The sequence below is a fragment of the Onychomys torridus genome, chromosome X (genome assembly GCF_903995425.1).
Source record: "Onychomys torridus chromosome X, mOncTor1.1, whole genome shotgun sequence".
Taxonomy (NCBI): Eukaryota; Metazoa; Chordata; class Mammalia; order Rodentia; family Cricetidae; genus Onychomys; species Onychomys torridus.
Window position 1 is genome coordinate 83309888 of NC_050466.1, and position 25103 is coordinate 83334990.

The 25103-nt window shown below is 40.0% G+C and overlaps 1 protein-coding gene across 2 annotated transcripts in view; it reads right to left on the minus strand.

Annotated features, from left to right (window-relative positions):
• Positions 1–2696: 2696 nt before the first annotated feature.
• Pdk3 (pyruvate dehydrogenase kinase 3) overlaps positions 2697–25103 on the minus strand; it is a 62490-nt gene continuing 40083 nt past the window's right edge. Inside the window, exons 6-13 of one of the 2 annotated variants that reach the window (XM_036175513.1) lie at positions 22733–22810; positions 17516–17592; positions 16043–16144; positions 15395–15505; positions 11273–11386; positions 9004–9143; positions 7061–7094; positions 2697–3368 (exon numbers count right to left, since the gene is read on the minus strand). In XM_036175513.1, the coding sequence (XP_036031406.1) occupies positions 3351–3368; positions 7061–7094; positions 9004–9143; positions 11273–11386; positions 15395–15505; positions 16043–16144; positions 17516–17592; positions 22733–22810 (674 nt within the window). In that variant the 3' untranslated portion in view covers positions 2697–3350. The remainder of the gene's footprint in view (positions 3369–7060; positions 7095–9003; positions 9144–11272; positions 11387–15394; positions 15506–16042; positions 16145–17515; positions 17593–22732; positions 22811–25103) is intronic. The other variant, XM_036175514.1, reaches the window with a different exon arrangement.

Here is a 25103-nt window from a genome sequence, read left to right on the forward strand (position 1 = left end):
CCAAAACACAAAACCATCAACTTCCAAATGTAGAATCTTTGTACAAAAAGGCTGGCAGCAAGCACTGATCTCATTCAAATATAAACTCTAGTCATGACCTACACTAGTCTGAAGTTGTCTGTTTTACAAGACAAAAGCTGCCGAATCTCACTTGTCTCCTCTAACTGTTCCAGAATGGAAACACACCAAAGGAAACTTGTCCTGAGTGTAACTGCCTTGCATTACAGAAAACTGCTGATTTACAGATCATCCTCGAGGATTAATATGCCCAAGAATTCCTCTAAAGAGACCATTCTAACCACTTGACATATTGTTCAGAGCACTGGCCTAGGAACAGGAAGCCCCAAGCACTGTTTTTGGTTCTGCTACTCACTTGCCATGTCTCCTTGGCAAGCCACTTAACTGCTTTGGATTTCAGATGAAAAAGAAAAGCTATTTGGCATAGTCCGCCTCCTGGCACTGTAAGGCTCGCATGGGGTGCTGATGTTAAGTTCTTTGGAATCTCTAAGAGGGGCTATAAAATCATGTCACTAGACAGAAAGAAGCCCTTGGATTATGAATTCAAAACCAGACATTCAGAGCTCTTGTGATCCATTTCTAATTCGGTCACTTCTCCACATTTTAAAGCCATCTCTTAGTACTATAAAAAGAAATTCAGTATACTGCCACAGCTCTTGACTTGAATCACTACCAACTTGAAGTTAGGGATATCTGAAGAACTTAGAAAGATGTTTCCACACCTACCATTGCAGATTTCTATCAGTTTTCATCCTTTGACTCAATAATTACCTATTAAGTACCTACTATATGCCAGGCACTGTTTCAAATAGTATACATGGCTCCCAAATACTTAAAATAAGAGTGTAAATTGGAGGACATTACAGAGAAATGAGGAAGAATTCAGCTGAAAACAGGTCAATATTAATTTGTAATATATCTAGAAAGTCACAGAGCTAGAGAGACATGCTTAAGCTCAGAGGATCATGCACCATTAGCAGAAAGGATCCATCAATGCTCCAGTTGAGGGGAGAATAAACTTTGAGAATGTAGGATGTTCCTGAAACTCTCTTTATGGTCGGTTTAGGGCTGAGGTTAAACTATTGGTGATATGAAGGCAGGAACAGCTGGAATGTACTGGGCTTAGATGGACATGAGTTAAGCCCAAGAGTGTTAGTGAAAGACTGTGGGTTAAATCCTTAAGACATTTAAACAAAAACTGGCTTTTCAAAAAGACTTTAAAAGAACATGACAAGGTTTTTATATGCCATAACCAACTCTTATATGGTTTTTGTTGTAGGAGTGTGGCAATCAATGGGCAGCCCTCAAACAATAAAAACAGTGCCAAAGCAAGGTGATAGTTGCCATAATATGACTCTGTTGCCTCCTTTCCCTACAGGCAAACTTGCAAGCGTAAAAGAAGATGACTGGAATCGATACTCAGCAAGATATGGACATTCTATCTGGTGTTTTCTAAGGCAGCCAGGGTCTTTAAATGTACAGGACCATTATTCTCACAGCTTTTCCTCACAAGAAAATAGTCATATATCTTAACCATCAAGATACTGACTTAGCCCTTAGAAGTTTATCAACATTTCTTTTGTTTCACTATGTCTGCTTTGTAATGAGGTGTTTATAAGACAAAAAGGAGCTACCAGGAACTCAGGTAGTACAAGGAACTGAGAGAAAATCAGATGCTGTGTGACACAAAGAAAACAAAGTTACAATGAGCCACCTTCAGCTAAGTCCAGCAAAACTGTGAGGCCAAAGCCTTCACTGTGGTGGCAGTGGGTAACGATGTAGCAGGAGCAATACAAGTTAAAACTGTTTGAGAGGAAGTCTTGTTACATAGCCCAGGCTATGAGCATGATCCTCCTGCCTCAACATTTGGAGTGCTGAGATTTCAGGTGTGAACCACCATGCCTGGATATAAACCAAAACTTCTAAATCTGGATTCAATACTGAAAAACTGGGCAGAAACATTTATACATATAGTACATGAAAGCAGTAGTCAAGAGGAGCTGACATGCACATGGAAAATATAATGAACAGAGAAACACACACCAGGGACCTGGATAATCTAGATATTGGTTTGACTCCAGACTCTCAGCCTCTATTATGAAGGATAAATATCACATCATTTCTCTTTCCTTACCACAGGTCCTCTGCTAATTCCTACTTCTAACATTCAGCAAAAGGGATTATAAAAATCAGATTGATGACCAGGCAGTGAGTGGTATCGCACACCTTTAATCCTAGCACTTGGGAGGCAGAGGCAGGCATATCTGTGTGAGTCTGAGGTCAGCCTGGTCTACAAGGGAGTTCCAGGACAGCCAGGGCTGTTACACAGAGAAACCATGTCTGGAAAAACAAAAATCAGATTGAATGGATAGTTCTAAAACTGGCAGAAGGTAATGACAATGAAAATTGTCAGTATCTCTAATAGTTTTCAAAGTCAACTAAAATATTTGCCTCTGACAATCTGTGTTGCAGTGAGTCAAGGGCATCCCACAGGAACTTCCAGTTCCTAAGAAGACTACAAGAGGAATTTCATATGGCAAACAAACAGTACTGGTTAGAGAAGCTTTCACAGAGACATACAACTGCACTTCCCACTCTTTACAAGTCTGATGCTGACCACAAGGTAGTTTTCCACTTAAAATCTTTCAAATCAAGGTATTAAGTGAGAAATCCCAAGACAACTTTTAGAGTGCTTTAATGAACGAACAGAAGTATGCCAATGAACTTTAAAGTAAAAATAATACAGATGAATAGGTTCTAACACGAAAGTACCACACCTCACAGTGAGCATACAGTCAGATGGAAGTCGGCAAAGTCTAAATCAGAGAGTGAAGGGGGAATGTATATACAGGACAGGAAGAACCCTGGGACTGAATTTTCAAGATGTACTCCACTGATGCCTTCCATTCCCAGAGTCCCCAGGCCCTAGCTGGAGGTTACAAACTGCAACAGTAGGATTGCTGTATCTGGAATGAAGAAGGAGCTCAAAATCATGGGAAGACTTCAGACACTAAACTCCATGACAAGATGCAGAGTCTAGGGTACAAGAGCGCTAAGGAGGCTCTGTGCTCTTTTGTGATGGGGGTAAATGATGCCACAGAAAGTCACCATGAAAAATTGCTCAGGTTACAACTTTAGCAGAAGATACAGTAGATTACAGGAAGGACCCCATGGAAACACTGAGCCAACACAAAGGAAACAACAAATTCAAACATTGGGAAGAACAACAGTGCCACGGTTAAGAGTTGGTAGAATAAGGGTCTCTGGTTAACTTGCAGAAGATAATCTTTCTTCAGAGACGACCACAGCACTCGGCTTTCTAGAAAGTTCTATTAGTCTTCATCTTGTCCCTATGAAGAAAAGAATCCATAGAGAGGTCATGAGTATAACCTCCTATATTTTAACCAAAAATTACTCAGAATATTTACAGTGATAGTTCCAAAACCTCTGCCTTAACTCAGAATTACTTTCTGTAGTTACTACAGAGAAAATGGGATTTCATTACTTATATTGAAAGGACCAAGCAGACACCATAACAGGCTGCTCAGTCTTCTCTCAGAGATCAGGCCTCAATTTCAGTTTTCTGAGACTTGAGCAGCAGTTTCTGGGAGGGCCATGAACAAAAGACATAGTCCTTGCAGTAGCTCCCTCCCTTTCTGTATGTACTCTGACTTCTCAAGGTTCAGCCAGGTGTTTACTGTCTGGGACCCCTCACCAACTTAGAGCTACGTGCATGGGTCAGTGTGAGAGCCTGGGCCACTGAGTCAGCCCCATAGTCAGTATATGTGTTAGGCCAGCCAGCCTCCTTGGCAGCTCAAAAACAAAGCCTGGGACTTGTCCAGGCCTGCCCCCCCAAAATGGGTAATTGTAACCCCCAACTAACCCTAGTCAATTAAAAATTACTGACATGATTGTCACTCACATAAACCAATCCTGAGTCTGTTCCTATGTAGTCTGTAGACCTCAAGGTTCCCTTGCTTTAAAAACCCTGCTCCCTTGCTACTCAGTGTCTTTCCTGCTCTGCTGCTGCATTGGACGGACAGAGAGTCCCGAGTTAACTCGTAACAATATAAAGACTCTTTGCTTTTGCAGTGGATTTGGTCTCTTGGTGGTCTCTGGGGGTCTCTGGGTACAACAATATAAATTTTACAGGAGTTCTTTACTAACAATTAAAAGTTTGATTAGAAGCTGGGCATGGTGGCACATGCCTTTAATCCCAGCATTCAGGAGGCAGAGGCAGGTGGATCTCTGTGAATTAGAGGGCAGCCTGGTCTATAATGAGTTCCAGAACAGCCACAGTTATGTAGAGAGAGCCTGTCTCAAAAAAAAAAAACAAACTAACAAACAAAATAAAACAACAACAAAATTTGATCAAAACTATAAAATGAGTGCTAATGCACATGGCCTGAGGAAGTCTGAATTTAGAGCAGTAGTGGAGGTTATAAATTTTGAATACACTCCAAACAACTCAACTGTATACTTCAAAAGAGCAAACTGTATGGCATGTGAATTATACCTCAGTAAGACTGCTAGGGTTAGTGTTGGCGTTAACTCAGGGTTAGGGTTAGCATTAACTCAGGGTTAGGGTTAGCATTAACTCAGGGTTAGGGTTAGTGTTAACTCAGGGTTAGGGTTAGCATTAACTCAGGGTTAGGGGTAGCATTAACTCAGGGTTAGAGGTTAGAGCCAGAGTTATTCAGGTTCAGAATACATTTTTTAGACTTCTTTCCATATAAGCACTGACTTTTTAATTCCCCTGCTCTCCTGAGATCTTTTCCTACATGTTTAAACATTATTCTATTTGTAGAGCTTAACAATTTAAAATTGCCAAGTTAACAACTTTAGTATTTCACTTTTGTTAAATTTGTTTGAAAACAACATGCTGGAATTTAGGACTGATCCTTAATTTGCATACAATATGTTAATTTATTTACTGTCATCTCACTATGTTAACTCTATCTGGCCTGGAATTTGCTCTGCAGACCTGGCTGGCCTCAAAGTGACAGAGACCATCTCTGCCTCTGCCTCTCATGTGCTGGGATTTAAGGCATGAGCCACCATGCCCCGCTAAAGCATGGCCTTAAAATCACCTTTCAGGTAATACCATCATTCCACACCCCAAATGACTCTTATGAAAGATGGCTTCTGGACTACCTAAATTACTCCATGTTTCGAAGTAATAATTTGAATTAATGGCCACATTGATGCCCAACAAGATATTTGGCTTACATACAGACTGCAAATGAGATTGTAGTAATCCGATCTGACAGAGAAAGAGATACAATCAAGCCTCCTGTTGCTGGTCAGAGCACAACTCTTCCCTCGGAAAAATCGCCCACTGTGGGGGCAAGCAGGGATAAATTCCTTGCTGCTCTCATATGAGGAATGGAGGATGACTTAATCCTTTTTAAATTTCATGTTTTGAGATGAGTTGGATGGAGACCCACTATGTATTTCTGCAGGAAGACTGAAGAGCATACAGACATGCTTTCCCTTTATACCACTCACTAGGAAACACCAGCATAGCCCTTCGCAGTTGATGGCTTCTGGTGGGGTGGGGGAATGAAAGGACTCAGTTTTCTTTAATGGGCTGGCCACTGGGAGTTTGACCATGTTCCAATGAGGAAATGGACAACCCAAATTGGACTTGGTATATTTTTTCTTTTTTCGGGGGAGGGCTCAAAGTTAGGAAGGTATGGGAGGAATGGGAATTGAGTGTGATCAAGGTGCATAGTATGAAATGTCCAAATAATCAATAGGGATATTATGTTGGGAAAAAATAAAGAAAAAGAAAATACCAGCATTTACTGCATGGTATAATATTGCAAAGCTATGAAAATTATATTTGTCCACAAATGTTTCTGTTCTGTTCTGTTAAAGATGTTAAGAATCAAGGTTTGCATGGTAAGAAGTGTATACACGAAAAACACATTAGGGAGAAAGAATCAATGTTACAAGAGAATGAAACTGTCACTAAGAACTGAGGTACATGGGTATAGAGATACATCCATGTATGGGGTGTTGAGAACCTCTGTCCAGAAAAAGGGCTTAGACGAGGTGTAATGAGCACCCCTGCCCTCCATGATTGGGTTCCAACAGCTGTTAAAAAGAACTGAGCTGAGCTTAGGATACCATGTTAGACAAGAAAGTAGGACAACTTTCAAAACTTAATGCACTTTGGCAACCGAAGTCAGAAAATCAAGCTCAAAATAACTCCCATTATCCAAAAGTGTGCCACCTTAGGCAGCACAAACAACAATGACTGTGACAAGCAGTATTATGAATGGATCCCCAGGGAGCAAAAGTAGTAAGGGTGCCTGTGGACACGTGCCTTTTGTTCTGTATTTTAAAAAACCGCCTCCAGTGGTGCTCCGAAAACAGCTATTGCAGAGAGAGGAAGAGAACAATCTGGCTAGAAAGGAGTCTTCCAGGGTATTGGAAAGAGATGTAAATGTGTGTCAAACCATAGACTTCAGATTTGTAGACTTTCCTACTATATGTTATACTTCAATAAAAAGAAGTGCTAAGTATAATGTATATAACAGTAAAACGCTATTAAACCTACAATGCTCAAAAAGACAAGGCAAAAGCTGGGCAGTACTGGTAGCTATCTTTAATCCCAGCACTAGGTTGGCAGAGGCAGGTGGATCTCTGAATTCAAGGCCAGTCTGGTCTATAGAGTGAGTTCCAGGAGAGCCAGGGCTACACAGAGAAACCCTGTCTCAGAAAACAACAACAACAACAACAACAAAACCCTTAAGGCAGAAAACTCATGTCCCATCCTTCAAGGCAGTGGTTCTCAACCTGTGGGTTATGGTCCCTGGGTGGCAAGCCAGCCTTTCACAGGGGTCACACATTAGATATCCTGCATATCAGATATTTGCATCACAATTCACAACAGTAGCAAAATTAGTTATAAAGGAGCAATGAAAATAATTGTATGGTTGGGGTCACTACAACATGAGGAACTGTTTTAAAGGGCTGCAGCATTAGGAAGGCTGAGAACTACTGCTTTAAGGTGACTTTTAATTCAAATGCTTACCTTAAAAAATGGGTAAAAGAGAATTGAATTTTCCCTTTAAGTTTAAAGGAAGAAATTAAACACATATTAGAAGAACTGTATTTTATAGTATGGCCTTTGTTAATGAGAATGAGCTGTATTATAGAGGAACATCAGTCAATAGTTATCAAAGAATGATTTTTTTAAAGACTATATCATTTTACAAAGACTAATAAAATACTGAGGTAGGAACAATTTAACTTCCTCTTTTCCTTTCTAATTTGGGGGTCTTTTATTTCTTTCTCTTGCCTAAATGATTTCCTATACTACACTGGACAAAACTGGTAAAAGTGGGTGTCCTTATCAGGCCAAAATGGTCAATTAGGATAAAAACCAATAGGTAAATGGTTGATGGGTAATTATACTTTTGTAAAGCACCTCCTTCCAAAAACAACCACCAACAACAACAAAAAAAGGCCCACATGGATTACTTCCTAGTGAAAAAAGGCTGAATTATACTGCAGAGCAGTGGTTCTCAACCTATGGATTGTGACCCCTTCGTAAAACTTCTATCTCCAAAAAATAGATATTACAGCTCATAACAGAAGCAAAATTACAGTTATGAAGTAGCAACAAAAATAATTTTATGGTTGGGGGTCACCACACCATGAGGAGCTGTATGATAGGATTGCAGCATTAGGAAGGCTGAGAATCACTGCCATGGAGGAATCAGATAGCCATCACCTAAATTATGGTCTACCCATCACAGATAATGGATCAACCAGAGGTATTACGTCTAAACATATATTCTGCAACAGTACTGATGGAGTATTCCAGTGGGGGGAAAATAAAAAAGCTCCACTAAGAGCCTTTATAACAACTTTGATTTCCATCAAATATGGGAAATAAGGAACAAACTAAATGATACTTCAGAGAAGAACTACACACATCAAGGTAGGGAAGTTTTGTTGACACAGTCTTTCAACAACAGCACTTTCTATATTAAAAACAACTTGAGACTATCCAGATATGTCATGTGGTCCTGGGATGGATCCCAGTTTGGAAAATTCAGGAAATTTTTAATGAGATGAAAGCTATTGACATGGAAAAGCAGAGATGGTTAAATGAAACAAATGCATTTTGTTCAACAGTATGAAAAGTGATCTCACTTGGAGAAAATACATACACATGTAAATAGCAAATTATCTAAGATTACTTTAAATTGAAAAATTGGGAACCAAAGACTTGTTTATAAACATAAAATAGTGACACTTTACTAACATAAAATAATGACAGCTGTTCTATGTGTAACAACTTTTCATTTTTGATAATTTATTGTGATGAACTATACATATCAGCTACTTTTAAGTGAATGGCTTAGTTGCTTGGGCATATCACACTGCTGTACAGCCATCACCACACCAAGTACTTTGTCATCCTCACAAAGAGAAAATTTGTACTCACTAACGATTCCTCATTCTCCTTCCCCAAGAGCCTTGGCATCCACCCATCCCATCTACCTTCTCACTCTGAAATGACTGCTCCAGGCAGCTCGTAAAAGTAGAATAGCACTCCTTATGCTTTTGAGTATGGCCTGTTCCACATCAAATAATGACTTCAAGATTCATCTCCACTGAAGCACGTATCAGAATTCCCTTCTTTTTAATGTTTCACTGTGTGGGTACAATCCATTTTGATTGATTAATTTCACAGAAGAATAAACCTCTACTCACTGTCAATACCTCTAAAGTGCAAGGATTCCTAAGACAGTGGGAATTCCATTTAAATGATGATTCTAGCTACCCAATTCTCCTTCTCAGCTTAAAAGACTTTCTCCAATCTTCCTTTCTTTAAGGATCACTTTGGTTGTGCAGTGATTAAATCCACAGAGAATATGTGGCACAAAAATGTTGTTCATTTGTCTGCCTGGTACTGTCCGGAGACAGACCAGATATTTTATAATGATAATCAAAGTGGTCTCTTACTGTTTAGCCTTGTATTTTGATGCATCCCTTGGTTCGCTACTGGGATTGCTCCAGTCATCAGCTTCAGGAGTGGTCTTGTAATGGCGCCATGCAGACTTATTGAAAACCGGCAGCCTCTCAAATGATTCACTAGAAAGAGCCTATTAGAAAAAAGCAATACACCAAAGATCTATGATTCTATTTTTCTCACATGAAGTTCACACATTTTACTTTTTTAAATACCAGTAACCGTTTTTGTTTTTGAAATTAAAATTTTACAGATTTACTTAGGCTGGCCAGGAGAAAGATCCTGAACCCTTTCTAAACGAGGGAAATCATTTGCTCACTCCCTCGCCCAAAATCAGTACTGAAACACATATGACAGGAACAAAACACGTTGTCCTTCAGTCAGTACTGCTTTGCAATACTTAATAATTTTGACAGTATGTGCTTAGATCAAGTATTTTTTTTTATTCAACAGGTAACTGCTGCCCTAAAGAAGCCCCAGAAGAAATAAAGCTTCATAAACATTTGCCAACAAATGATATTAAACATAACATCATCTAGGGACTAGGAATTTAGCTCAGTAGTAGAGAGCATGTATAGTTTCATGCAGGAGGTTCTGGGCTCCATCTCCAGCCCCAGAGCAAGCAAACTAACCCCATGTTGAAATATAGACATCCAAATAATGAATGAGTGCAATTGTGATATCATTTCCAGTAATCTACTAGGCCATGGTTAAAAAGAATGAGCCATTTCTACATGAATTGGTGTGGAAAGTTCTGTAAGATACATTCCAAAGTTAAGAAACAAAACCAAGCTACTGAAATGTCTTTTGGATTAGTTTTTTTTAGATCTATTTATAAATGCAGAACAAACTCTATTATAGCTTTTTGATGGTGTTATTTTTTGAGACAGGGTCTCACTATGTACCCCTGGCTGACTTTCTACATAGACCAGGCTAGCCTACCTATGCTTTCCAAGTGCTGGGCTTAAAGTTGTGTGCTACCACCCCCGGCTCCTCTATTAGATTTTTGTTTGTTTTACTTTTGTGATAAAGGAATAGAACCCAGAGCCTTGTACATGCTAGGAAAGATCTACACCACTGAGCTACACCCCCAGCACCTATAAATACAGAATCAACTCTAGGAGGATCCATAAGAAACAATAACCCAGTACCTCTTGAAGACAAGTGTGGCCTAGTGCCAGCAGTGAGACACTTCATTTCCCCCTTTGAAGCTTTTAAATGTTACCATATGCTTCTATTATCTATTGAAATAATATACTAAAATTCTAGAATTCAGAAATAGAAGTCTAATGCCACCAGTAAATGAGAAAAACTGTGTTAGAGAACTTCGTTATCAGATAAATATTTTAAATGGCCATTATTACGATTTTTTGACTTAAAAAATATTGTACAATATAAAAGGTCCACTGAGGCATTTTTGTACATAATTTGTTTTTGCTGAGTCTCCTCCCATCTACCTTTTCTCTTCCATCCCTAAGTCTATCCCCTGCGAACCCTTTCAACTCCAGTAGTTTTCTGCTTTTATGTGCTGTTCTACTATCCTCCCACCCATCCTCAAAATCTCTTTTCTCTCATGGACTTCCTTATAGTTTTGTGACCTAGACTGACGCTCATTTCCACATACGCACATATAAATACACACAAATTAAAAGCTGTGGTCTGCATGAGAGCAAGCATTCAGTATTTGTCTTCCTGAGTCTAGGTTATCTCACTTGATATAAAGATCTACACATTTTTTTTTTAATATAAAGATACTATCATTACTGAATTCTTTTAGATTTTTTTTTTTTGAGACAGGGCTCCACTGTGCATCCTGGGCCATCCTGGAACTTGTTCTGCAGACCAGGCTGGCTTTGAACTCACAGATCGTCTGCCTTTGCCTCTGCCTCCTAAGTGCTAGGATTAAAAGTGTGCACCACTACCGCCTGGCTTCATTACTGAATTCTTACAACTTGAGAAATAAGCAAAACACTAGAAGACTTCAGATTACTGTTAATCAGTCTCCTTTTAAACTAGGTTTTTCAATGAACATATAGTTTTGAAAAACTCCAATTTAGATCTAAGGTTATAAAATAAAAAATTTAAGTTTCATACCTTTATGCTTCTTGTTTTGTTATGTTTCAGCATAAAATCAAGCATAGTTTCATAAATCTGATCTCAAGGTAAGAGATGAGACAGTGCTCTTCCTGACTAGTTATGGTGGGTACTTCCAGCTTTTAAGAGTCAAGAAGCCTTTATACCAACAGAAACAAAACACATTACCTTCAGATAAATGACGGCATCAGTACCCACTCCTTCCATGGAATACAGTTTTAGATCTCCCTGAAAATATCTGGCATACAGTCGAGAAATTGGCAAGCCATAACCAAATCCAGCCTATGAAGCAAAGGAAGTTAATAGAATAAGACTGGTGCAAATGCTTCACAGAGGACCACCTACCGAAAATTAAACAAATCCCTGAGCTGAATTTCAATCAAATGAATCAGTAACCCAATCTTTTTAACACTATGTCTATCATCTATGACCCAAAATCCCAATTTTTATTAAAAAAAATAACCACCTGTCAAGTTTGGGTAACAGAGAAAAATTCACTTTTGAGTAATGCTTTTAAAAACCCATTTTAAAGGAATTTTTACCTATGTATGAGCATACAATGAGGGTAACTTTTTTTGAAATGGGGTTTCATATATCATCATATATCTGAGGTTGACCTTGAGCTCCTGATCCTCTTGACTCTACCTCCTAAGTACTGGAATCATAGGCACTGAACCACCACGCCTGGTTTCTACAGTGCTGGGGATAGAACCCAGAGCTTCATGTATGAAGGAAGAACTCCAGCAACTGAACAACCCTGCTCCCAGGGTTACTTTTTAAAAATGTAAACATATTATCCCCACAGCTCAGTGTAGCTCTGCTTCTCAACAAAGAAGCTTCTTCCTTTTGCAGGAGACAGACACCATCATGGAAAGTTACAAGTGGTTAAACTGCAGACAACAGCTGACCATAGGGTGCCTCTCCAAGACTGATAAATAAGCTTGTAACACAATTCCTACACTTAAGACTCAGGGGCATCTTGGAAAGGTGGACAGAGGACTGTTAAGATGATCAGGGTATCTGCTGCAAGGTAGGGCCTTCTTCAAAACAACATATAAGTTGGAAGTAGAGAGAGTAGGGAATAGGAGGTGGACATGGGAAGAGGAGTGGAGAGTAAATATGATGGAAATGTAAAATAGGTTGTATGAAATTCTCAAAGGATAAAAATATTAGATGAATACTCAGTCAGGGGGAGTTTGTTCTGATGACAACACAAAAGCACATTCACTTCCAAGTTTCATTATCAGACTTCTCTGTGGCCCGAAGTGAATTAATAGCACAAGAGTTGAATTTTTTCCTTTCTTTTTTTGTGGGTTTTCAAGACAGGGTCTCTCTCTATAGCCCTGGCTGTCCTGGAACTCGTTCTGTAGACCAGGCTGGTCTCAAACTCAGAAATCCTCCTGCTTCTGCCACCCAAAGTGCTGGGATTAAAGGCATGTGCCACCACTGCCTGGCAAGAGTTGAAATTTACTAATAACAAGACTAAACCACAGAAAAAAACTCCTAAGAGGTTCCTTCCTAAGGGTCTAGAAAAGCTATAGTATGTTGATACAGTGAATGGGTAGTTTCAGAAATAAAAAAAATTAGTACCTTTCTATATTTCAATGTCATCAAACTGCAGCCAATATATAATTTTTAAACTAAAGGTCACAGATATTGGCCAGAATAAGAACAATGACACTGAAGTGACTGTGGCTGGCCACAGGTGGGTATGGGGAGATGCAAGCAGGTAAGCTTTAACACTTCAGATTAAAAACGGATTGGGAATAGGGCCTTAAGGAAACAGGGCTATGGTCACACAGGCTTCTGACTCTGAAAGATCTAAGTTGAAATCTACATTTCTGTGTGACTAAGCAGTCTGTTCAATTTTAAGACTTTTCTCACCATGAAACAAAAAGCTTACCCTCAAGATGATAAGGATTACATAGCATAATAAATGCTGCCTCTGTGCAGTCTATCACACACTGAAACTCAATAAGATAGCTCAGTTTTGCTGACGAATCTGAGGACCTGAGTTCAATACCCAGGATCCATTTAAGATAAAAGCAGTGAACTGACTCCACAGAGTTGTCCTCTGACCTCCCAAAGTGTCAAAGAGTTAACAGGACATGTGGAGATCACGCTGTGCCATGCTCTAACTTAATTTCATACTGTGACAAACAGTGGCTTTCCGGCTGTGCCTTGTCATGGACAAATCTGCTTTACAAAGTATCATTTGGCGCCATTGCATAAATGCAGAGGCAGGATGGTTTCACACCTCACAGCACATTTAGACACCAACTGTCCAGCACCATCAATAGGACACAGACTAGTAATATTTCTAGTGTAAAAAGGTACCACCTATAAATTTATCTAAGTAAACAGGAAACGTATGAATACATGGTGTATTAAAAATCATTTCAGGTGCTGGGGCTATAGCTCAGTGGGTAGAGTACCAGTCTAGCACACCAAAAGCCTTGGGTTTGATTCCCCAAACACCTCTTAAACTGAGGTGGCACACAAGTCTGTCCTCAAAGCAGGAAGATCTAGAGTTCAGGGTCATCCTAGCCTCAGCCAGCTCCCAGCCCACCTAGATGACATCAGCCTCTGCCTCAAAACCACCATCGCAAAAAAGACAGCTCATGTGCTGACAAGATGATCAAAGCACTTGCTGTGCAACCCTAACAAGCCAAGTTCGATCCCTGGCATCAACAAATACCTAAAACTGTCCTCTGACTTCCACACACACATCCAATAAATACAATTTTAACCGTCTGTCTTTTGGGCTACAGACATGGCTCAGCAGTTATGTGCACTTGCTGTTCTTGCAGAGGGCCCTGGTCTACTTCCCACCAGCCATGTGGCTGCTCACAATCATCTGTAACTCCAGTTCCAGAGGATCCCATGTCCTCTTCTGATCTCTGCTGGTACTAGGCATGCACGTGGTTTACATATAAACAAATATGCAGGAAAACACCTATACACATAAAACAGTTTAAAATTTGTTCAATTAAAAAACAATGTATGAAGGAAGGCGGAGATATATAAAACTAAGCCATTTGGAAAGGAAATTCTTTGCCAGCACTACATAGCCATGGCCCCATTTGAAAGTTGAGGGCAGATTACTAACTGGGAGAGAGATGTCGATGGAAGTATTTCTTCAAGGGCAGCCATAATAGTATACTAGAAGGTCACAGACAGCCAGTACCAGTTACCATTAATTTCCTTTGCCCCTCTTTCCCGCATCTATATAATGGGAAGGTGAATAATGGTCTCTTGGAGTCCTCTGTTTCCCAAAACAAACATGACATAAAGAGCTACCCCCAGGATGCTATTTTAAGACCTAGAATAGAAAATCCAGATCCTTGTTAAACAACTGGTAAAGATGCAAAATTTGTACCAGACCTTGGTCAAGGTAATACTATTCCAAATTCATCTTTCACGAATTTTCTTGAATCCTGTATAAATGACTTCCTCAGTTTTCCACATGCTGAGTTAACAAAGTCTGCCTCAAATAACAATGCAAAGTGTTTGATTTTATTCATACAAATAAAATATAATCTTATGTGCTTATCAGTCAGGTAGGACTTTAAAATGAAACTTAATTTATACCCTGAGCCATTTTGCAGACTGATAGATACATTGCTGTGTTTAATGACAAAGGGTTCAATTGTTGTTTGTCAATTAGAAACACTCAGCAGGGGAAGAAAGTGTGGCCCTACCAGGAATAAATGCTACCATGGTAACCAGAGGCTTTTCTCACTGACTGAATAAGGCTGAAGGTTATTTCCAGAGTGCTACACACAGACCTCTGAAAATACATATAGCACCTATATGTTTTGTGCTTAGATTACGGAAATTTCAATGTTTTCATAATTTCATAAATATTTTAATTATATAAACAACTTGGACAGTGGTGACCCAAAGGCTCTGGGTGACTTGGGCCTATAAGGTGTGCAGCACCAAAGCTGTAGCCAAACACTGTACAGTTCCTTTGCTCATCCGTGGGTAATGTCCATCTCTCTGAGGGGGCATGATGATAAGTGGCCCTCCGGCAGCAGTCCTATCACAGAGAAAAGCTTTTTCACACCGTATTTGCCAGTGTTGGAGTGTTTCTTGAACAAATTAGAAAAGCACTCTCAGTCCAAAGAACTCACGAACTAAATAGCTAAGGCAAAAAGGTGCCTCTGTTCCCACCTGTACCAGAAACGTCCTCACTCAGGTAAGGCTAGTATAACCACCTGAGGAGATGGGCAACTCTCTACCCCTGTGCTAAAGACCTTTCCTTCTGTAGCAATTTGCCATGCTTACCAAGGGAGCAGCTCTTGTAGGCTCCAGGCTGGGTCGAGGGGCAGTTGAATACATGTAGTTAAAAAGTCGGTCTATTTTTCGAAGTGGGACTCCACCACCTAGGTCACTTATCTGTAGTGAACAAAATGTTAAAAATAAAAGGGAGTCAATCTGTGCTTAAGGAGGTGATGAGAGTTCATTAGATAAAGCATATGCTAGAAGGCTCTAAAGTGAGTAAGGGCTTTGAGTTGCCAATGAAGAATGGTTCCTTTGGGGACAATGTAAACAAAGGACACAGAGTAGTGTAGCAAAATCTGACATGCTTGGTATTGAAGTCTTGCTCATGAACACTCAAGGAGGTAACTTAAGCCAAGAATCCAGCACAATATAGTCATGTTTCCATAAAGGACAGGGACGCATTGAGAAATGTGCCATTAGTCAATGTCATCAGGCAAATATCTTAGAAGGTGCTTATACAGAATTACTACAACGTCACTACACAAGAGCAACTTACTGGACTACCACTGTGTGTTCAGTCCATTGCAGGGAAAGCGCTGATACATAACTTTACTTACAAACACCACACTCAAAAATGCCCATTTCCCTTCCTTCCCTCTCATACCACTAGATAAGCTGATGATTAAAGTGGAAAGGCAAACAAAATCTTACCTTAATGGACAAGTCTTCTTTGCCGAGGGTAACGAGAGTTTTGACAGCTGGGTAGCCCTCTTTCCTATGTTCGTGTAGTTCAACTGTTGCTCTCATTGAGTTCTAGAACAATAAGCTCTTTTTGAAAAGCCATGCTTCTGAATCAAAAGGACAACTAAATTATATTAAATGTATTGATTATTTTTGGTGGTGAGTAGAACCCAGAGCCATGTACAGGCTAAGCATGTACTCTACCACTGAGCTAGCCCTAACCACGAAAAACCACAATTTCAAAAAAGAAATAAGCACAAGATTGCTTATAAGTATAGTTATTCTGTGGAGCTACTATTAAGATTTATGGGATTTTTTTTTTCAGTCAAAGAAAATGTTCCTGATGTTCTATTTTTCATTTAATTGTTAAATGTGTTTCTTTCCTTTTTTTGGCTCTAGGGCTTTTTTAGGGGGAGGGAAGTGGTTGAGACAGTGTTTCACTATATAGACTAGGCTGGCCTTGAATTCATAGAGATACACCTCTACTTATTTGTCCAGTAATGAGATTAAAGGTATGTGCCACCATGCCTGGTAGCTGTAGGGTTTTTAAATTATTCAGCTCAACCCAAAAGATTGTTTGTATCATGTGTAATGAGGCTACAGAAGCTGCATTTATAAAGTAACTTTCCTCGAAAGGGGTTCATATTTCCCACTGGATTGAGAAAGGATAAAAGCCCTCTTAAGCGATGAAGAGAAAGCTCACAGTTGGCTGCCCACCTTACTGTTCCACCAGTAACATTCTTGCTCTTGGGAACAGAACAGCACAACTGATTCTTTAGGGGCTCAATTAGTGTTTTATACACTGAAGCTGATCAAATGTTAGCTTAAATACCCTGTATGCATAACACTGCTATCGTACATATCGCTGGACACTTGGTAACAAAAGCAACAGCTTAGGCCATGGAGAATCTTAAAAGGGTTTTGTTTTCTTTCCTTTTTAGCCCAGGCTCCATGCTCTTCCTCTCCTGCCTCTATCAGGTCTTCTGAACTTATTCAAATTATAAAAATTATTTTGTATCTTGTAGGATATCTCAGGTCTGGAATGACTATACATTAGCACAGTTAACGCTCCAAAATTGTAAATAGACAGAAACATGTTTTTATTTGGGTCTAGTAATCACCAATAAAACCTTTGCCAGGTTTGAAATCCTAAAAAGCATCTCTAATCTCCTAACTGAAAGAAAAACAATACAGATTTGATGTGAAGTTACCAAAGTACAATTAAGTTTCAAAATCAGTATGTACTAATATTCACAAAACTACTGTACACAGCAATTTTTCATCTCACAGTGTACAGATTATAAAGCCCACAGGATATCAGACAGACTTTTAAAATGGTTATGCAAAATCTTTTTTCTTATGCTAATCTAATGAATCCATTATGCCCAGAATCAAAGCCACTTAAAACGCAGACTTCTTCCTATGCTTTAAAACTCCCCTTACCTTGAACAGCTCAAACAGCATGTGAAACAGATGTGACGGCACATAAACTACCTGAATAGGTTTGTTTGGTGCTTTGGCTGAAAACAGAGACAAACCATCAATGAATGAATAAGGACCAAAGTAGGAGAACGTAAAAAATGATGCTTGTGTTCTATTTTCCAAGTATATAAAACAAACCTCCAAAAAGGGCTAATAATACAGATTCCCACATTTAATGGCATAACTGAGCAAAAAACACAGGCTTCAGAATCAAGCAAACACACAGTGAACTACACTTCATTCACTGTAGCTTCGAGACCTTGAGCAAATCAATTAAGTTCTTTCAAAGTTTGTTAAACAAAACTGAAATAGTTTCATTTGTGTCATGGTATTCTGAGAAACACACAAGAACATACAAACATCTTGGGATTTTTCAAGTCAGGAGGACAAACCTGCCCTCGACCCCAGGAGTGGTAACATGAACCAACTGAGAAGGGGCGGTAAACTAGAGCACTGCCATGCTTAGAATCCTAACTACTCACTGAACAGCTCACAGAGAAGCTTGCCCAGCTGCCAGATAGATGACAGGCTTTAGGGAAATGGATGAATGTATCAAGAGGCCTCTGACACAACTGCCAGGAGCCATGTGACTTCTTTGGGGGACAACAAGTTCTCCTTGTGGCAAGGTCCTGGAGAATGTGACCCACTGTGGCAAGGCCGATGGATAGTTCGCTGCACAGTTCTGGGCACGACCCCAGGAGCATATGTGCTACCCGCTCTCCTTATGCAAACCACATCGCTGGCTGCCTCTAGCTTCACTTTTAGAGTTACAGAGGAAAGGGCTGTTGCATTAGGAAAGTTTCCCCCATGACGCTCCTCCGGGTGAGCCAGAGGGATGTTGTTAAAAATGTACAGTGGACCTGATCCTAAAGCCTTGATGTTTCAAGTGTGCCCACGAGTTCAGGATTCTCCAAGAACAGGATGTTGCCTTTCCAACTCACCTTGTCCAAAAGAGTCACAGTAGCTCATGACATTACAGATCTGTGTAACTGTTCTAGAGAGAATGATTTGAACCACAAGAAATGAGAATGGAGGAGAAATACTAATAAACAGGCTGTCAAGGGTTAACGGGATCAGTCCAGGACAGGGAAGGAAGCAGAATTGCAGAAGTCCACAATGCCTTCGTCTCTAATAGCTGTGCCAATACTGCAGGAAGCTGAGAGGGCGGAGACGTAGAACAGGAGATAGGCAGTGCCAGCTCTGGACACTAAGCTTTTAGGTTATGTAGTGCACAGGCTGATAGGGGAAAGCCTGGTGTACCCCCAGAGCAGGTAGAGGAGTACAGAATGGAGAAAGAATTGACTCAGCCTTGGCTGGTGAGTCAACTGTGAGAACTTAGCTTTGACTAGAGGTAAACATTAACCACTACAAGCAAACTCTCTCTCACTTTGCAGGATGCTGTAACCACAATGCTGCCAACGGGGCACACTGTTCTACCTGTAGGTGTGCCTAGTCAGAAAACTTCCTCTGTCACTTCCAACACTGCTGATGCTGCTGACAGCAGAGCAGTGAATCAAGTAGGTAATGGTTACCCGTGGGAAAGTGGGGGACAGAAGGGGAATGAGGGAAAGGAACACACTGGCAATTATCGTAACCATTGTTAGAAACTTAAGGAAACAGATCTGATTGCTCATGCAAACTACTGAAAATGTATAAATAAAAATGGCCCGGGGTAGCCTGTTTGAAACAGGTGGTCAGTCATGCCAACTTCACACATCCGTCCCAGGTCATGGACTGGTTGGAGTCAGAGTCGCAGCAGGTGGTTCCCCAATAGGCCTGATAGGCCAATCACTGCAGAAGAGCCACGAAAGTGCTCTTTCCTTCCCTGGAGTCCAGTGACATGACTCATGTGTTACCTGGAGAAAATACTTCCAGTCTTCCAGTGAAATGGCTTCTGTCTACATTCTTCCAATTGCTCATCATCACATTACCCTTTTCAGAACATATCACATTCAGTCTGTGGTAGTGTGAATGAGAAATGTCCCCCAAAAGCTCATGTATTTGGATACTTGGTCCCCCATTAGAAATGCTGTTTAGGGAGATTATGGGACCTTGAAGAGGTGAAATTTAGCTGGAGGAAGCCTTTTATTTCCTGCTGGCTTTTTTCCGTCTCACTCCTTTCTCCTCCCCTTCCTATGTGCTAATGAAATGTGATCAGCTAGCTTCCTCCTCTTGCTTCCGTGACATGCCTTCCCCACCATGAAGGATACTACCGTTCTAAAACCATAAGCCAAAATGAACTCTTTCTTTCTTCCCTGAGTTGCTTTTAGTCACGGTACTTGATGACAACATAGCATGACGTAACACTACACGGCCCATGCCTCCCTTCTACGCTATGCATTTTCCTATTGTGCCAACCACTCTTCTCTGGGGATCCTCACTGTATTGCCAAGAATCAGCCTATTCTTTAGAAATTCTCAAATCAGATTCAGCTGCTTTTAAAACATGCTACTGTGGTGGTATTGTGTTCCCCAAAATATTGTGTGTTCACTGAAATAATAATATCAGGGGTCAGAGAACAGACAGCCACTAGAACAAAGCCAAAAATGGTGGCTAGAAAATGGGTCAGAGCAAGCCATAGCAGAAGTTGGGCGGTGGTGGCACACGCCTTTAATCCCAGCACTTGGGAGGCAGAGCCAGGTGGATCTCTGTGAGTTCAAGGCCACTTTAGAAACAGCTAGGCATGGTGACCCAGCCTTTAATCCCAGGGAGTGGGGGCAGAAAGTAGAAAGGTATATAAGGCCTGAGGACCAGGAACTAAGGAGCACTTAGTTAAGCATTTTAGTTAGTTAAGCATTCAGGCTTTGGAGCAGCACAGTTCAGCTGAGACCCATTCTGGATAAGGACTCAGAAGCTTCCAGCCTGAGGAAACAAGACCAGTTGAGGAATTGGTAAGGTGAGGAAGCTGTGGCTTGTTCTGCTTCTCTGATCTTCCAGCAGTCACCCCAATAACTGGCCTCAGGTTTGATTTCATTAATAAGACCTGTTAAGATTCCTACTACATGCTACATAGCCATCTCTGAGGTTCTAAAATATCTTGTGTATTTTTACACCTATAGTATGCAGCCCACTGACCCAGTTATATAACCTACCTTACTGAAGTGTGCACAGGAGACACATCTCTCAATCCTGATAACCCTGTCTCAGTTGAGGGTTTAGAGGAATAAAGAATTTGGGGTTTAAAAAAATCATTTTTTCTCAGAATTTGGTAAAGAGAGGCAGATTCTGGCAAGAACAGTATAGCAGAGAAATTCAACGCCAGTTGGGTGTTGCCAAAGTCTGACATACCATGATTGTGATTTTGTTTAGGCATTCATTTTAGAACTGAATTCATCCCTTGAATTCAGTTCTCCCTTTGGAGATTGCCCATACTGAGAAGGCTGACTTGGACTTTTTAAAACCTGATCAAGATTCCACTGGCTTTAGAATAATCCCTTAGCTTAGTAAAGTAGACTACAACCAGAGAGGCCTTCAAATGCTACAATGAAGAAGGCTTTACTCTGGAATATTATTATTCCCAGAACCCGCCCAGTAAGCTGTTCTTGAACAACATCTACTTAGTTGCTGTGCTGGCAGAGCCTAGACAGAGGAAAGCTGTTACTCCCTGCCCTCATCTCTCCAGGCTTCTCTTAGGGCAGCTTTCAGCTCATCTCTGTCCTTTGGCTTCCCTTCTGTTCTAGCTGTTCACACCACTCACCTCTGCTCCCACAGCCCCTCTCCGGGATAACTGGAAAAAATGGTTGCCATCTCTGCAGCAGTCTACTCCTTTTAGGTTGGTCCTGTCCTGTCCTATCAGTCAGCAGGCTTCTATCCGCTGTACTCTTCCAGGAGCTGTCACTAGTGGGTTTCCAGGACTCAGCGTCTGTGTCTCTCTCAATTAACACCTCAAAACTTAATTCCCAAAGTGATGGTACTTAGAGGTGGGCCCTTGGGGAGTTGATTATTCACCAGAATGGAGCCTCATGAATGGGATTAGAGTTCTTCTAAAAAAGACCCCAGAGAGCTCTTTAGCCCCTTCCTACATGTAAAGGCACAGCAAGAAGTCATCTGTAAGTCAGAAAACAGGCTCTCACCAGACACCAAATCTATTCATACCACGATCTTCAACTTCCCGGGTTCTAGACCCATGAGAAACAAATGTCTGTTATTTAATCCACCCAGTCTCTGATGGTTTTGTTTAGTAGCCTGAAGAGACTACTATACTAGCCCACTTATAAGCCTCCTTGGCTTCCTTTGCTGTTTTTATGGGATTCTTTTATTGTGGTTATAATGGGGCCTGAGAAGCAAGCTGAGTGCCTAGTCTATCTTGTGGCAAACTGCATCATTATTATATAAACAGCCTCAGAATTCAATTCAACCTTTTCAGTCAAAGTCTCAAGGAAATGAAAAACATTTTACAGTTTGTTTTCTTCTTTTAAGTTTAAACAACATTCTCTAGGAGTCATCTAAAGGTTTGCTCAATTATGTGTACTTTTCTTTGGGAATATTACAGTTGACATTTCTTTTCTTCCTTTTAAAACCATGTAAAATGTTTTTGGCTATGATTCTTCCCTTATCCTGGGCCTAGTGGCTGTAGTGGATGATTAATAAAGGTTTGTTGGCTTTCTAAAATAAGATGAACGAAATATGAATATTCCCTTTAATAGTATATTTTTAAAAGTCAGTGAAAAAAAGTGGTCTGAGTTTTTATGCTTGAGACTCAAGAAATAATAAAGTCTGTTTTGCACAGTCATTGCCCAAAACACCATTAGTGCCAGCAGCACTTAATAAATGTCAACAGAACTCTATACAGATATAAGGAATTTGACTTGGAGATGACTTTCCTATAGGTATGAAAAAGTGGGAACTGGAGGCTAAGCAGAAAAAAAAACAAACCACGAATACGAAAGAAGAGGTAGCAGCACAAGTAAGGCCCAACGTGAATGGAAAGGCTTCTCAACACAGCACATCCTATCCCAAAGTGACTTCTAAGGATACTCCCAGTTGCCTGAAGGTACAGGAACCATTCGGAAAGGACACAAAGATGAAGTGCAGCACCATTTTAAGATCTCTTGGAAAGACAGCTTGGATACAATCAGCATTTAAGTCACCTTCTATGGACTTAACATGAAAATATTTTTTTCTTAGCCATACCACCCTGACCCTGTCCGAGCTCATCTAAAATGCTTTGTCTTTTACCATTGAATTCTTCCACTTCCAGCTCTGGAGCTACCAGGTAATACTGTTCACAAAGCAGCTTGGCTGTTTCATATGCATCTGCAAGAAAGAGAAGTTTAATTGTCGCATTAATGACACAGATACAAGCACATGGGTGTATATACAGAAATAAAGTTCATCTGTCTAACTGACTTTAAAAGAATCAAATATTTTAAAGCAGCCATTTGGCTTCAACACATTACTATGACCACAGCCATATCAAAATCATAGACTAGTAACAATAAAGCTAGATTCATGCCAAGCACACAACCGTTTAACTTTTAAATACTGCTAAAAGATATTTTTCATGAAAATTTATAAACCTAGGACTATACTTCTGAACATCACAGAATCTGATTAAATTGTAGCAAAACAATACTTTCTATAATTTAAAAAACTGACAACAGTCAGACTTGGAGACCTGTGACCTGCTGCTGACCTGGCTCAGCAGCTTAGAGCACCTTTTGCTCTTATGGAGGGCTCTGGTTCAAATCCCAGCACCCATATTGTGGCTCATAGCCATCCACAACTCAAGTTTTAGGGGATTTGATGCCCTCTATGGCCTCTGTAGGCACCAGGCATGTACATGTTACACTTAAATACATACATACATACATGCATACATACATTCATGGAGGCAAAACACTCATATACATAAATCTTAAAAAACTGTCAACAGCCATAATTTTCCAGTTACTGGCAAGTGAAACATCAATAAGAACTTACTGAAAGCACAGGTTTTCATGAAACATATCATTTAAATTATGAGAACCACCCACTGTCTTTAAAATGTCCTTTAAATTGGTTAAGGATAACAGCTTGGAGCTAATATAAAGTCTAAGGTGTAAGAGTTTGCTTTTCAACATGGGCAAATAGACATAAGGGAAGAAAATCAATGTCATTACAAAAATAGCTAGAAGACAGATTGTAGAAAGTTTAAAAGATAAGGAGTAAATTAAGAAAGTAAAAGAGCCTTATGGCATATTAATTAACTTATCTTGAACTGTAAACCATTTAAAAACACAACAAAAAAAGCAATCTGAGGAGAGGATTTGGGTCTTCATTTGCTTTATAATGTTACACAGAACTTAGGCTAGAGCCTGTTTAGATGATCAATTGCTATTTCTTAGCTCGGTATCATAACCCTTTTGATAACTCTCTTTAAAAACTTTACTAACACCATACATTTTGCCATTTATAGCGAACATGTAACTCAGTGGTATTTAGTATTCTCTGCCAAGTTTTGCACCCCTTATCACAATTAACATTTTTATCACTGTAAAAGAAGTCCCATGCTATGAGCAGTCATTTGTCTCAGCCCAGTCCTTGGCAGCCACCTTTCTACTTCGTCTGATTTACCATTCTGGACATATGAAAATCAACTGAATCCTGTAATATGTGGTCTTTTGTGGCTGATTTCTTTACCTCATCCTAGTGTTCATGATGGTTACTTCTGTCAACTTGACATAATCTAGGATCACCTGGAAAAGGAGTCTATAGGCATGTCTTAGGGAGACTATTTGGATTACATTAACTGAGGTGGGAAGACCTGCCTACTATGGGTAGCACCATTCTGTACGGCCATCTATGTTGTAACATGAACCAGTAGTCCATTCCATATATTTAAGCTTCATGGTATGAAAATAATTTAAGTAATAGCCATTGAACAAATATACCACATTTTCTTCATCCATTTACCAGCTGACAGACACTTGAGTTGTTTACACTTTTGTTATTATGAATGCTGCTACGAATATGTCTATGCTTTTGTGTGAACAGCTTTTTGTTTCTCATGAACCTAGGAACAGGAAAGTGATGAACTATATGGTAACTCTAATAAACACTTGAGAACTGCCAGACTATCAGAAGAAGAGTTTTGAGTTTTTCCTTTACAATTCCAAAAATCAGATGGGTGTGCTCACACTGTCCTCAGCAACACAGCAGCTTCTAGAAGACAATCAACACTGCACAGAGAGCATACCTTCTTAAGATTCAAGAGGTGAGAGAAGGCAGAAGACAAGGAAGGGAGAGCCAGGCACTCCAGAGAACTTCAATGTTCAAATCTGACGTCACCATCTCCAAACAATACAGGTGAGGACAGGGCATGTTCAGACTGTATGTACCTTGTGTTGCCACCAAATTAGAATCATATATTCTAATTATCTAATATTACTTGTCCCCACATTAAAAATTCTCATCATATTAAACTTCTAAAGAGACATCAGACAAATCACAACAAGATACAATGAAAACATAAAACAAAAAGGCTATTAGCAGTAAAATCAGAAAATAATTTTTAAAGAATTAGAAGTTTGAAAACAAAGTAGGGTTCAATTTTCACCCTGAAAAAAGT